The sequence below is a fragment of the Polistes fuscatus genome, unplaced genomic scaffold, assembly GCF_010416935.1.
Source record: "Polistes fuscatus isolate 324 unplaced genomic scaffold, CU_Pfus_HIC Scaffold6, whole genome shotgun sequence".
Taxonomy (NCBI): domain Eukaryota; kingdom Metazoa; phylum Arthropoda; class Insecta; order Hymenoptera; family Vespidae; genus Polistes; species Polistes fuscatus.
In genome coordinates this window covers 11,236,126-11,249,047 of record NW_025113140.1, presented here as the reverse complement: position 1 = coordinate 11,249,047, position 12,922 = coordinate 11,236,126, and the positions used below count along the sequence as shown (strand labels likewise).

The 12,922-nt window shown below is 32.5% G+C and overlaps 1 protein-coding gene across 4 annotated transcripts in view; it reads left to right on the top strand.

Moving 5' to 3' along the window:
- LOC122522976 (gamma-aminobutyric acid type B receptor subunit 2) overlaps window positions 1-11,220 on the top strand; it is a 246,282-nt gene extending 235,062 nt beyond the window's left edge. For 2 of the 4 annotated variants that reach the window (XM_043644442.1, XM_043644441.1), the window contains 12 exons: window positions 1,089-1,323; window positions 2,166-2,406; window positions 2,647-2,769; window positions 4,356-4,466; window positions 4,573-4,797; window positions 4,916-5,098; window positions 5,201-5,300; window positions 5,604-5,642; window positions 6,765-6,885; window positions 8,719-9,146; window positions 9,644-10,042; window positions 10,185-11,220. In XM_043644442.1, coding sequence (XP_043500377.1) covers window positions 1,089-1,323; window positions 2,166-2,406; window positions 2,647-2,769; window positions 4,356-4,466; window positions 4,573-4,797; window positions 4,916-5,098; window positions 5,201-5,300; window positions 5,604-5,642; window positions 6,765-6,885; window positions 8,719-9,146; window positions 9,644-10,042; window positions 10,185-10,732 — 2,753 coding nt within the window. In that variant the 3' untranslated portion in view covers window positions 10,733-11,220. The remainder of the gene's footprint in view (window positions 1-1,088; window positions 1,324-2,165; window positions 2,407-2,646; window positions 2,770-4,355; window positions 4,467-4,572; window positions 4,798-4,915; window positions 5,099-5,200; window positions 5,301-5,603; window positions 5,643-6,764; window positions 6,886-8,718; window positions 9,147-9,643; window positions 10,043-10,184) is intronic. The other 2 variants (XM_043644444.1, XM_043644443.1) reach the window with 2 other exon arrangements.
- The last annotated feature ends 1,702 nt before the right edge of the window (window positions 11,221-12,922 follow it).

The window sequence follows — 12,922 nt, the reverse complement described above, 5'->3', positions numbered from 1 at the left end:
TCCAATAAAACTAACATAAGATCACATATATTCATTTTGAACACTATCAACAATCTCAAATAAATAACTAATTATTATTTTATGGAAAATTATAAGAGTTAGTCAGATTTTATTAAAAATATAGAAATTCTATTCGCTCTCATAGAAAGACAAGAATCAAATAGCTAGAACAAAAATAATAAAAGAGTAATAAACAGTAAAATCTACGATAAAATATCGTGTTTATTCTTTCTTCGCGAAAATGTAAATGTACGCAGCGACGTACAGTAAATCTGTCTCCGTTAAAAAGAATGATAATCGGATTTTATAAAACCTTCGCTTACTTCAAGATGAATCACGATTTTGTAGATTCTATGTTGTCTCTCTCTCTCCTTCTTTCATAAAGATGTTGTTTCAATTTTATCTCTCTCTCTCTCTCTCTCTCTCTCATTCTTTCGTTCTCGGTCTTTCTCTTTCTAATGATGCAAAGAGAACAGAAGAAAATGAAGAGATAAAAGAAAGAGAATAAATCGAGAAAAGCTAGTGGTTTGGGGGAATTACTTTGGGTAAAGTTTCAACGACGGCTGATCGTATAATCAATCACAAAGATTCTCTTCTTTATCTTTTGTCCTGGACGGAAAGTCGAATATCAAGTTTTGTCACTTTCCAACTACTTGTGATGCTTTCTCTTCGAATCATATACCATTCTCTCTAATCTTACCAAACGCACTCAAAACCGACATTGCAAATATTTATTCAATGTTCTATCTGGCTTAATGTAGTCGATTTAACGACCAGACAAAAATTGTAAAAGTAGTTTACGTAGTTTAAATTGTAAATTATACTAATAAAAAATAATTCAAGCAAAGTTGTTTTTTAATTTCTGTATTGTACACTATTTCATATTTAAATAAAAGAAATGTTGGAATTTTTTGGTTTGTCACAAGATTTTAAACGTTTTTCAAAATTCATTAACATCCTTATATATTTTGATTTATATTATATGTACACTTTGTATGTAATATAATAAATAAATTTAAAATGATAAAGAAAGAGAATATTTGTTATTATTTGCTATTATTTTAAAACAATAAAATTGTTGATTCTAGGTGGTACCGAGGTTAAAGTTGGCGAATACGATGGAATGACAGACACTTTAGACCTGAGTAAAGGAGGCTCTTTAGTTTGGAGAGGCAAATCACCACCAAAGGATCGAACTCTTCACATCATTGAACATTCAACCGTGAATATTAAAATTTACGCATTATTGGCGTCCATTGCAAGTGTTGGCATCATCATGGCGGTCGTCTTCCTTGCCATAAATATAAGATATAGAAATCAAAGGTATAATTAAATTAAAATCATATGTTCTCGTTGTTTCCTTAGCAATATCATCTTTCTTTTGAGAGAACATTCCTTTCCCTATTTGTAACATATCAATCTTTACACACGTGCTATTTCTGTATAAGTGAAAACTGTAAATTACGTTTGTTCTATCGTGTTAAATGTGAAGCGTGATAACGATAAAAGGAGCCTTCGATGTTCCTTGGCGAGAAGAACGAGTTAAAAGTTTTCGACGGCTCGATCATCGTTGCTTCTACTCGGTTAACCTCTAGATGGTCTCTTTCGAGCGATTTTGAGCTAACAACGAGACGAATGGAAAACCCCTTTTCCACAAGCGAAATTTTGTAGAAAAATTGAGATGGTAAATAGTAGCAGTAGTATCGGCAATCGCTATCTACCACTGCCTACTTTTATGATTTAGTTTTAATTAAAAACTAGAAATTTCATTTGAAAGAGATGAAAAAGTGTTGAAGAGATAGATAGCACAGGGTCGCCCAGTTTGAAACATAGTATCATTCGTAATGACTTTTTAGTGGATTAGCCTGACAAGGATGTGGAAAAAAATGCGGTTAATTATTCAGTGGAGTTAATTAAAAGTTTTAAGCGTGATCTAGAGGGCAAAGCGTCGCAATGGATTTTAGAGATGAAGAAAGAGGAATGAAACTGATGAATTTAACAAAAAAAAGAGGAATAATAGAGATCATTAAATAAATAAATTTAAAAATTACCTATTAGTTATGAAAAATATTATTAATATTTCGGTTATTATTGAATTTTTTTTCAACACAATAATGAAGATAAAAAATTAAAATATAAACAATCTATTCATTTTTAATTTTCAGATACATAAAAATGTCATCGCCACATCTGAACAATCTCATCATCATCGGGTGTATGTTCACATACAGTAGCGTCATTTTTCTCGGATTAGACTCACAATTGTCGAGCGTTACCGCGTTCCCGTATATTTGTACCGCAAGGGCCTGGCTTTTGATGGCTGGATTTTCATTAGCTTTCGGCTCCATGTTCTCGAAAACATGGCGAGTGCATTCGATATTTACCGATGTGAAGTTAAACAAAAAGGTGAGTAATGCAATCTATGAGGGTACCATTCGATTTTCGCGGTATGCAGAAAAAATATGATTTTTTGTTCTTTTTGTTATTACTTTAATTTAAATACGTTGTCTATCCATAAAAGTGTCTTTTTCTATAAAAAATAAAAGTTTCCTTGTCATGGACTAGATAGCTTAACAAAAAGGATTCTCTCGCGAATATCTTCTTCCTTTATCTGCTTTTCATACGAACTATCTTCATTCTATCTAGGTTATAAAAGATTATCAGCTCTTCATGGTGGTCGGCGTACTCCTGTTTATCGACCTCGGGATCATGACTACGTGGCAGATCGCTGATCCATTTTATCGGGACACTAAACAGATGGAACCTTACGTAAGTTTCTTGCTTTTTTGTTTTCGAACAAAAAACAAACTTTTATCTAAGGTGAACTTTTTTTTTATTGATAAACATAATAATTCTTTGTTTCGCAATTAAAAAAAAAAACAGTAATATTTTTCAACAAAACTATTTCAAACAAAACGAAAATAAAATTGTTTCTGATTTTGTTAATTATTATCTTTCTATTTACTCTAATGAAATAACATAGAGAAAAAGAGAAGAAAAAAAATAGAAAATAAATATTATTTTACAGAATAACATATTATTCCTCTTTATGTTTCATCATACTTTTTATCTTTCAATCGGCAAATATTCTAGTATTTTTCATTTATGTGAACGAACGAATACAAGCTTCCCGTAGAAAAAAGAAAGGAAAAGAGCAAAAAAAATCTAAAAGTAAATCGAGCAGCGTCTTTGAACGGTTCAGAGTGTGCTTCTCGGAATCTCGTTTACTCAAGCTCACTCACTAAGGAAAGGTTCTTCGAAATATCGACTGTGCGCTCGCGGAGAACATTTCATTAATGTTCGCGCAACTCCAAGGCAAGACACGCGTATTTCCTATTGCAATAGTTATTTCGCCCTGTGTATTATCCGATGAATTAATAAATAATATATTTATTCGTACGTATGTAAATTAATGCGTTTCCTCACTTGATAAAAATTTTATTCTCAATTCTGACTCATCCTTTATAAAAATAAGAAAGAAAATATTTTTTCAAAGGTTCCGAATGACATCCAACATATCAATGCTTATATATTCAGAATAATATTACAATTCTGTAAATTAATTCAATTCTGTAATTTAAATACATTTATTTTGTTTATAATATTTAAATTAAAGTAGTTACATTACAGCCATATTATAATATCTTATTACACATTACATTTTACATTACTAGTAATCCTATCAATATTATTATTATTATTATTTATATTATAATTTTATTTAACACACACATTCACACAATATTATAATAAATATGATAGGAAACTGTAAAGATACGAATGATAATTTGAGCAATATAATTTTAATTTTACGTAGTTGCAAGTATCTCGCATTTTCTTTTTGGATACAAAATGAAAAAGAAATGTAATAAGCGAAAGAAAAAACGGTTTCATTTGACGAAGTACCTATATACCTAATAAAAAAAAGAAAGATCCTAAAAAGGTCGAGTTCACTCATTCTCTTTCTCTTTCGGGACAGATATAGAGAAAGAGAAGTTTCACGTTTGAGCGAGATAATGAAAAAGCAAGAGAAGAGATGGTGGTAGTGAAGGATACAACAAGTTGAGTAGTTGTGGTGGTAAGAAGTAGGGTAGAGAAGGAAAAAGCAATCATCGGTAGCGTTTTGCCAACAATCGGCCCTCCGGACCACACTCAATGTTGTTATCGGAAATAATTCTCGAAGCTCTTACCTCTCTTTAAGTCTCACTAACTCTCTCCCCCTCCTTTTTTTCTGACGAGTGGATACCTATCGTTTTGGCACAGAGCCCTCGGCTGCTTGAAAAGCTCGCGCTCGGCCGATTACACTCAACGATCATACTTATAAAATGTTCCTCTCTACTTCCTTCTTCTCGCAGTTACATCCCTCGAGCGAAGATATCATCATTATACCGGAAAACGAGTATTGCCAGAGCAACCGGATGACCGTCTACATGGGTTGTATATATGCTTACAAGGGCCTTCTAATGGTTAGTTTAATAACAGTTTCCCTTTTTTATATTTTACGTTAAAAAACAAGAAAAATAATAAAAATACAGTCGAGGAAATCTGACCAAAGTAATATCTTTTTCTCAGATTTTCGGTGCGTTTCTCGCGTGGGAGACACGACATGTCAGTATACCAGCATTGAACGACAGTAAATATGTCGGCATGAGCGTTTACAATGTTGTGATAATGTGCGTTACCGGCGCAGCCATAAGTTTTGTTCTTGCCGATAAGCAAGACGCCATGTTCATTATGCTCGCCGTTTTTATCATATTCTGCAGTACAGCTACCCTCTGTCTCGTTTTCGTGCCCAAGGTAACTTTTTGTTATTGTAACTTCTTTTTTGTTTCTTTTTTTTTTGGTACCAGTTTGACAGTTTCTCTTTATTGCCAATAAGTGCGATTCTCTACGGTGCTTTTTTTTCATGAACTAGCTGATAGAGTTGCGAAGAAATCCGCAGGGTGCAATCGATAAGCGAATGAGACCAACCTTGAGGCCAGTATCCAAGGCAAGAAGGGATTCCACGGTTAGCGAGCTAGAGGAACGACTGAAAGAAGCAACAATAGCTAATCAAAAGTTTCGTAAACAGCTTTTGGAAAAAGACAGCGAACTTCAAGTAAGTGAGGATTATTTAAATTACGATTACTCGTTTGATATTTTCATCCTATAGTATGTAATAGTACAATCTCTTGTGTCTTTTTTAACCCTATTACGTCAGATGTTCCTAAGAAAAATTGGTGAGGATGGTGTAGCAGACACTCAGGAAGCAATGGACAGGCTAACTGTCCCAAGACAAGAAGGGATCATAAAAAAAGAAGGTAATTACAACTTCTAACAATTATCTTGATTCATTGATGTATATCTTCCTAATCGCATCCAAGCTAACAATCATCAGATGCTTTCATCGTAAATTTTATATAGATACTATTTATAGAATCTATATTATGTATATTATATTTATATATATGATATATCTTTATAAATGTCAACGTTATATTTAATACGTTATAACACAACGATCTTAATAATGAAGTTAATAAAAACATATGTATGCGAAATCATTCACTGCGAAAGCCTATCTTGCACTGAACAGTTACTTATTCTCCCACTCTGTATGTTAGAGCCCACTATCCAGAGGCATGGCATTCAGAATCACAAAGGTCAGTTGATCGTCGTACTCGGCGTAATCTGCAAAAAAAAAAGAAGTGATGTAACGAATAGCAAATCTGCTTTTTAATTGCTTTTAATCCAGCTTTAATACATTATGCTAATTATTTTAGAATTTCTTCGATATTCTATAATATAATAATCAAAAAATTATTGTAATACTCTTCATTTTCTAAAATTTCATATTTCTAAAATTTTATATACCTACCTATACATTTATATTTTGTAAGAAATATCTGAAATTCTTTCCAGTTACATTTTCACATCACGATGCACGCAATATTTCTAGAAACATGTTTCACGCCAATAGATTCACAGTTTTTCGTTTTTTACATCATTTTATCCGTCACGCATACTGTGTTCATTGTTTGATAAAGTTTATTCATTTAATTTTTTTATTTTTCCATTTGAAAAAGTTCTTCCGCTCAGTTAACGCACCAACAATTATAAATATGAACGATGCATCCGTAACTAAAATTCACGAATGTAGCATTTGCTAGTTTGATACAGTATGTACGTATACTAGTTCTTTATTATTATCGTGAAAGTACGATCACTTAAAACTGGCAGTCAAAAATAATAATCATTACACACACATATATATATATACACACACACATACACATAATATCAATAATAATAAAACATACAATAAAAAAGAAAAAAAGTATTAGTTCACGAATACATATTAAAGTCAATCATACTTTTACTGTTACACCTTCGTAATTGCGAGGAATGGTCATTCAAACTGCATCCTTAGCTCTCACATTAAAATATGATACTATGACACACTTAATCGAGAATTATCAAGGAACGTTCGCTCGCTTCTTCGGAAAGAATTACGTTCAAAAAGTTGTAATTCATGAATGAGTAGAAAATAACTTAGTATATAAAGTGATATTTATTATTGATATATGATACCATTGTATTTGCATTTAGAGTTTAAGAAACACACAGTGACATGTTTTGTCACGTAGAATTGCACAATATAGCGAACATAATGTTCAGAGAGGACACTTTTATAGTGCAAAATCTTTACATTTTAGCCAAAATGAAACGAAGAATAAGTATAAAAAAAGAAAATGTATTTAACTAGTTTCTTGCATTGTTTTTAGGTCCATCTTTAACTACGGAAACAACCGATATTTCAATGTCTATGTGCAGCTTGACTTCGATGACCGTATCTCAAACGGAAGGAGACTACGTGAACGCGAGTATCGTCGAACAGGCTGCCAAGTACGTAACGTCTTATAAGTCAGGAAAAATGCACAAAATATTTGCAAAAAATTATTCAAAAGTTTTCTGATTAAAAAACAGACTCATCGTCTCTTGGTAAGGAGATTATTTGCCAAATCGATTAATTCCATAAAACGAAAACTAGAAAAAATGTATGAAGTAACTTGCTGTGCATCGTCGAAGAGAATGGATAAGCCCCCACTTTTGATGCTCTCGAAGTTCACAGAGTAGGATCTTTATGACATTAATGTGTAAATTTATAATGAAAATACGATCGACCGTGAATTAAAAATAATAATCGAACGTCTACGTCAATTCTTTAGCACTCTATCCTACTCTGATTCGACGCATTTCGTTCTCTTGCTTTGTTATGTATCGGATTAGTAGATGTGGTCCTTTCTGCTAATAAAGAAAATACATATATTAAAAAGTTACATCAAACAAAAGTAACGCTTGGCCCTTCTAGCCAATTAAACTCGAGTTCTCTCTCAGACTCATTTTCATTAGTGGTGCATTTATTGCATTTTCATATCATTTATTATTCACAGTCATCAAAGTTGTTGTCATTTCAATATTAATTTCAATTATATAACTTAATTAATAAAGAAATTTATTTTTTAAATCTAAAAAATTAAGCATCAGTCAAGTGCTTCAATATTAAAATTTTTTTAAATTTTTACAACGGAGTTAATTGTATGGCTTGTGAACGGCGCAATTATTGCTTTACTAGCAAAATCGAGTTTAATCTGCTTTTCATCATTTTACTTTTTCTAAAGACATTCATTTAATATCACCCATGTACTTCTTTTCTCTTTTCTTCATCTCTATCCAACCTACCACCCCACCAATCCGCTTCGTCGAGTCGGAAACGATAAGAAAATAAGCACTATTGATTAAATTTCCATTATCTATTAAATGTGTATATGTACTATTTTAAATTACAAATCTCACATTTACCACAATCACGATAAGTTGTATCAATAATAATGATAATACTGATAATACTGATGACAACTACAATATAATAATAATTTACTTTTATTTAATTATAATTTACTTTAATTTATTAAACAGAGTGAATCTCAACAAAGCGTGATCAGTAGAGATTACTCTGTTATTAGCAATGCAATCGAAAATGTTTTTATTAGATATTGCATGGTTTCAAGAGAACTTCAATGTGTATATAACCAATTTTTTGTCAATTTTTGTTCCTGTTAGGTAATTTTAAAATGAATTCGATAAGTATCATAACATAACATGCTACTTTTATTTCATCTGGGTCGAGAAAGTTTTATACGTTGAGCACAGAGCCGCTTTTGCTCTGCTTTTCGTTCAGGCTGCAAAAAACGGCGACCACTCAGCGCTCCGTGTTAAGCTTTTCTCGACCCCGATGAAAAAAGTAACATATATTATTTTATGGTACTTACTGAATTTGTCTTAATATCCTCTAATAGATGGGCGTAAAAAATTATAAGTTTGTTTGCAAAAAATTCAAGGTGACCCTTGAAAAATCATAAAGAAATAATTGACAAAAAATGTGCTACATACATGTTGAAGCTCTCTTGAAACTATGCAATATCTGATAAAAATCGTAAGAACATTTACGATTGGATTACTAATAACAGAGTAATCTCTACTTATCACGCTTCGTAGTCAATCTTTTTTGTATAATATTAATAATAATTATAATTATATAAATTTTAGTCAGGAACAATAGTAATAATGGCAACAAAATGTAAATGTCGAGGCATTCAATATTTAATATATTGAGTATATACTCGGCAATTCGGAGCCATCATCAATTTTAAAATAATCAAGTGGTGCATTTTTCAGAAAAAAGACAAGCTTTGGGAAGGTACCGACAATCGCAGTCGATAACGAACGCTTACCATTGATTCTTCCGTCGGCATTGAAGCACACTACTGTTGAGGATACCGCTCGTAGAAAAAGTCATATTGGTGATGAAAATCAAGATAGCGAACCGTTGCTCGAAAGAAGTCCAGAACCACGTTCGGAAGGTAAGATGAACGTCGAATTCGTTCCAGAGGCCGCCGAGGAAACTGACTCAATCGTTCTCGAGGAAACTGCTATCCCCCGAGACGCTAAAATCATTATGAAAAAGGATGAGGAGAGAGCGAGATTGCCGACACCACCACCTTCCAAAAATGTATCCTTCAGTGAATTACATGATCAAGCATACTCCGACCAGCATATTCTTCCTCCGCCATTACAATTCATTCCACCGAGACATCGACATTCTGGTTAGTTTTTTTTAATTATAAATATATAGATTGAACAAACATAAGAATTTTTTTAAAACGTAAAAACTTGACAAATATATATTATATTTCGAAAAATAACAAGAAACATTCGTGAAATGAGTGCTTCCGGTTTTAATAAACTTACTGCATCGATGAAACAATAAATGCATAAAATAGATAAGGGTATAAGAGTAACCAAAAACTTTGATTTAAAACTATAACGATTTTCTGTTATTATATCAATCGAGAAATCAAATAACTTTGTAATTTTCTTTCTACCTTCATTAGTTTAAGATAGTTAAAAATAGTCACACTTTTTTTAGCTATTTTCACTCATTAAAACTAAATTACCGCCGATAATACAAAATACTAATCTTCTATTTTTATTAACTCTATCCTAAAATTTCATCAAAATGGATGGCGGATACTATACGAGTGTATTTGGTAAAAGTTCCTTCGTATATTAAATTGAATTGTTTGATTCGATCTTAACGCAGGATCAGTGCCATCACATCAGTCTTTAAAAAGAAGATCATCCGTGAGGAATGATACCTTGGCACATTCTCATCATGAACTATCGGAACGTCGAAGAACGAGCGTACCAATTAACTCGATCAGCTACATTTCGACGGAGAACGTATCCAAGTCGAGTGGTAAGAACGACATTCAAACTACTTTCGACAAAGCATACGTGATTGGGGAGTGTGGCCACCGGCGTAGTTTAGTTACCGGCTACAGATGCGAAAAACATGGCGGACGTGGACACAGTCACGCAATGTTTAACGGTTCCGCTGAAACACCACCAGCACCGCGACGACATCGTAAACATCATGACTCTCACAATGCCAGCTCGCCGAGTGTGCCTGCCGTGGTCAATGCGAGCTATTCTGATACTGGTTAATGTCTTTTCTACATCTTATAATTCTTATATGAGATCATTCATATAAATTTTATATCATAAATATTATATCAAAATAAAAAAAAAAAAAAACAGAAACATCGTAAGATATAGTACTTATTCCTAACTTTTTTTAATAGAAAGGTGCGAAGAGTTAGCTTCAGCGATTATTCAACGCTCGGTATCAGAGAGATCACGAGAAAAATGTTTGCGTGCTCGAAGCGGTGGTCATTCAATCTCCGAGTGTCCTCATCGTGCTGCCACTTCACGTAAGGTTCGAGAATGTAGACACACCGAATCCAAGTTGCGTCATCAGCAGGCTCGCTTGGAATACGTTCAGAGTACTCCAAATGTAGCGACAATTCATAACAGCAAGTATGCGAGTGGGAACCCACGTGCTGGGGACGTAAGTGGAAGTGGCGAAGGTATCCTTGGATCGAGTGGTGTGGGTCGTGGTGGGGTTGGTGCCCGTGTTGGGTCCAGAGTTGGACCTGGCATTACGTCGAGTGGTGGGGAAATATACAGTGCTGCCTCCGACGGCGAACTCTTGGACCGGGCGATATTACTGCCGATATTTCAAAAGCTCCTTACCGAGAGACACAAAAGTAATGCAAGGAGTGGGTACGGTGCTAGTATAGCGAGTTGTCCGAACATATCGATAAAGTGCGACATCGTCGAGTATCTGTAAAAATATCTGTCTCTAATCGTTTTATAGCCCTCGAAGAATCGCGTTCTCCCGGAGAGAAAGAAATGTCTTTTTTGATTCTGTATAGTAATGTAAATCTAAAAGATTTAATTTTTTCTTTTATTTTATTTTATTCTTTCTTTCGTATCGTCATTTTTCTTAAATATTAAGGATACATGTATAGTCAAGTAAATTCTAAAATATGAAATGTGTACGTAAAGTATATACTTATAAAATTTTCGAGAGATCGAACTGTGTAGTAATGTTCATATAAGTATCGCTTAATCAGAATATTTTATTTTACAGAATCCCTTTTCTGTACGTCGACTTGTGAATACACGTTTAACGCAATTAAATATTCAACTCGGCCATTTAAATAATACGTCTAGATCTTTTTAAGTGTTAGAAACGAGAAAACAAGGTGTATCATCACCGAGAGACTGACATCTGTTATTTATTATATTCTTCTCGACATTTCGGTCGAAAACAAATACAAAACTTGTCTACTTTTCTTTCGATTGAGAACTTTCTTGTAAGGGAAGGATAATCGGCACATTTTTTCACAATTAATGTTAGTATTATATTCTTATACTATTTTCACCTATTTTCTTTATTATTATTACTTAATAACATCAATGTAGCATACGCAATGATGATATACTTTCAATGAAAGATAAAGTTCCGTTAAAAGATGCTCGTCATTGATTGATCAACGTATAGAATGTTATATTTATTGAGTTGTGGAACTCTAAACAATAAAGAAGTGGTCATGCTCTTTTTTTTATAACAAAACTTAATTCATCCATACATTTACATGGAAATAGGTCAATGCCGTAACTATGCAAAGCAAACATCCATCTATTACAGAAACTGCTTAAAGCTATATTTCCATTGTTTGCCAAAACCAACTCTTAATCGTAAAAAATAAGTACGAATTGAAAAAAATTTAATGCAATTTATTTTTCTACAAACAATTTTTAATTTTCATTAAAAATTTCCAAAAATCATTCTCTCTCTCTCTCTCTCTCTTTTCCAGAATTTTTTAAATCATACATCCAAGGTTAAGTAAAATAAAGAGTTAACGATGGTTCTTTTACTTTTTCTTTTTTATTTTTTAGAGTTCTAAAAAATAAATAATGTTGTACGTAATTTATTTTATACCCACTAATACATCGATAAATTAATTCAACAAAAAAAGTATTACACAGCAAACGAGATGAAATCTTTATTTGATTTTCTCTCGTTATTTCGAGTCAATTACCATCAAACTGCTTTTAAAACAAAACCTTCTCAAGTGAAATGCAAGAAATATGTTCTTAAAATAATCTCTATTTCGATAGATACATAGGTAGACAAGTACCTACATCTTCGAAACAGAATTTTCAATCGTAGAAGATTTACGACTGTATATACTTATAATTTGCATCGTCATCATCGTTTTTATTATTCTTATTTTTATTATTATTAGTATTACTGTTATTGTGATTTTTATTATTATTATTATAATTATTATCGTTAACTACTGTTAACGCGAATATACGTAAATTAATCTTACAAGTGCGTCCAGCGCGATTAATGGAAAATACGTATGTATGTATACTGCGCATACATACGTACGTGATTTTCTGCGGAAAGGATTAATCGATCGATCGACGCGAAAAGCCAGAATAATTAAAATTTACACGACTCTTTTTGTCATTTTCGAAAATCATAATCGTAGAGTTAAATGAAACTACTTCGCGTGTATACGAGGGATTATGTCAATTTATTGGATCGAATAAGATAAAATGCACAAACAAGCGTTTGGTTGTCATCTAAATAAGAACATGAAAAGTCATTAAAGAAAAAGAGGAATGGAAAAAAGACATTCTACTTGATATCTCGCAGGAACTAACAACAGTGTTAATTTTTATGGTTAATGCTGAATAGTTAACGAAGAAAAGAGATTTATTGTTTAGATTTCAAGAGATGTTATAGTTCGTGCACATGTACTAACTATGATAGCACTAAATATGCAAATCGTAAAGAAGACGAAAGGCTGAAATTCGAATTCCACTTTCACGTTTCGACCTTTTTCTCACTACATGTTCATCTTATTGTTACGAAAGTTTCAAAGAAATTGCCTCAAAAAGTGGCGTTAATATAACTATTTAAAGGTCATACGATATACTATAATTCGCACAAGGAGATACA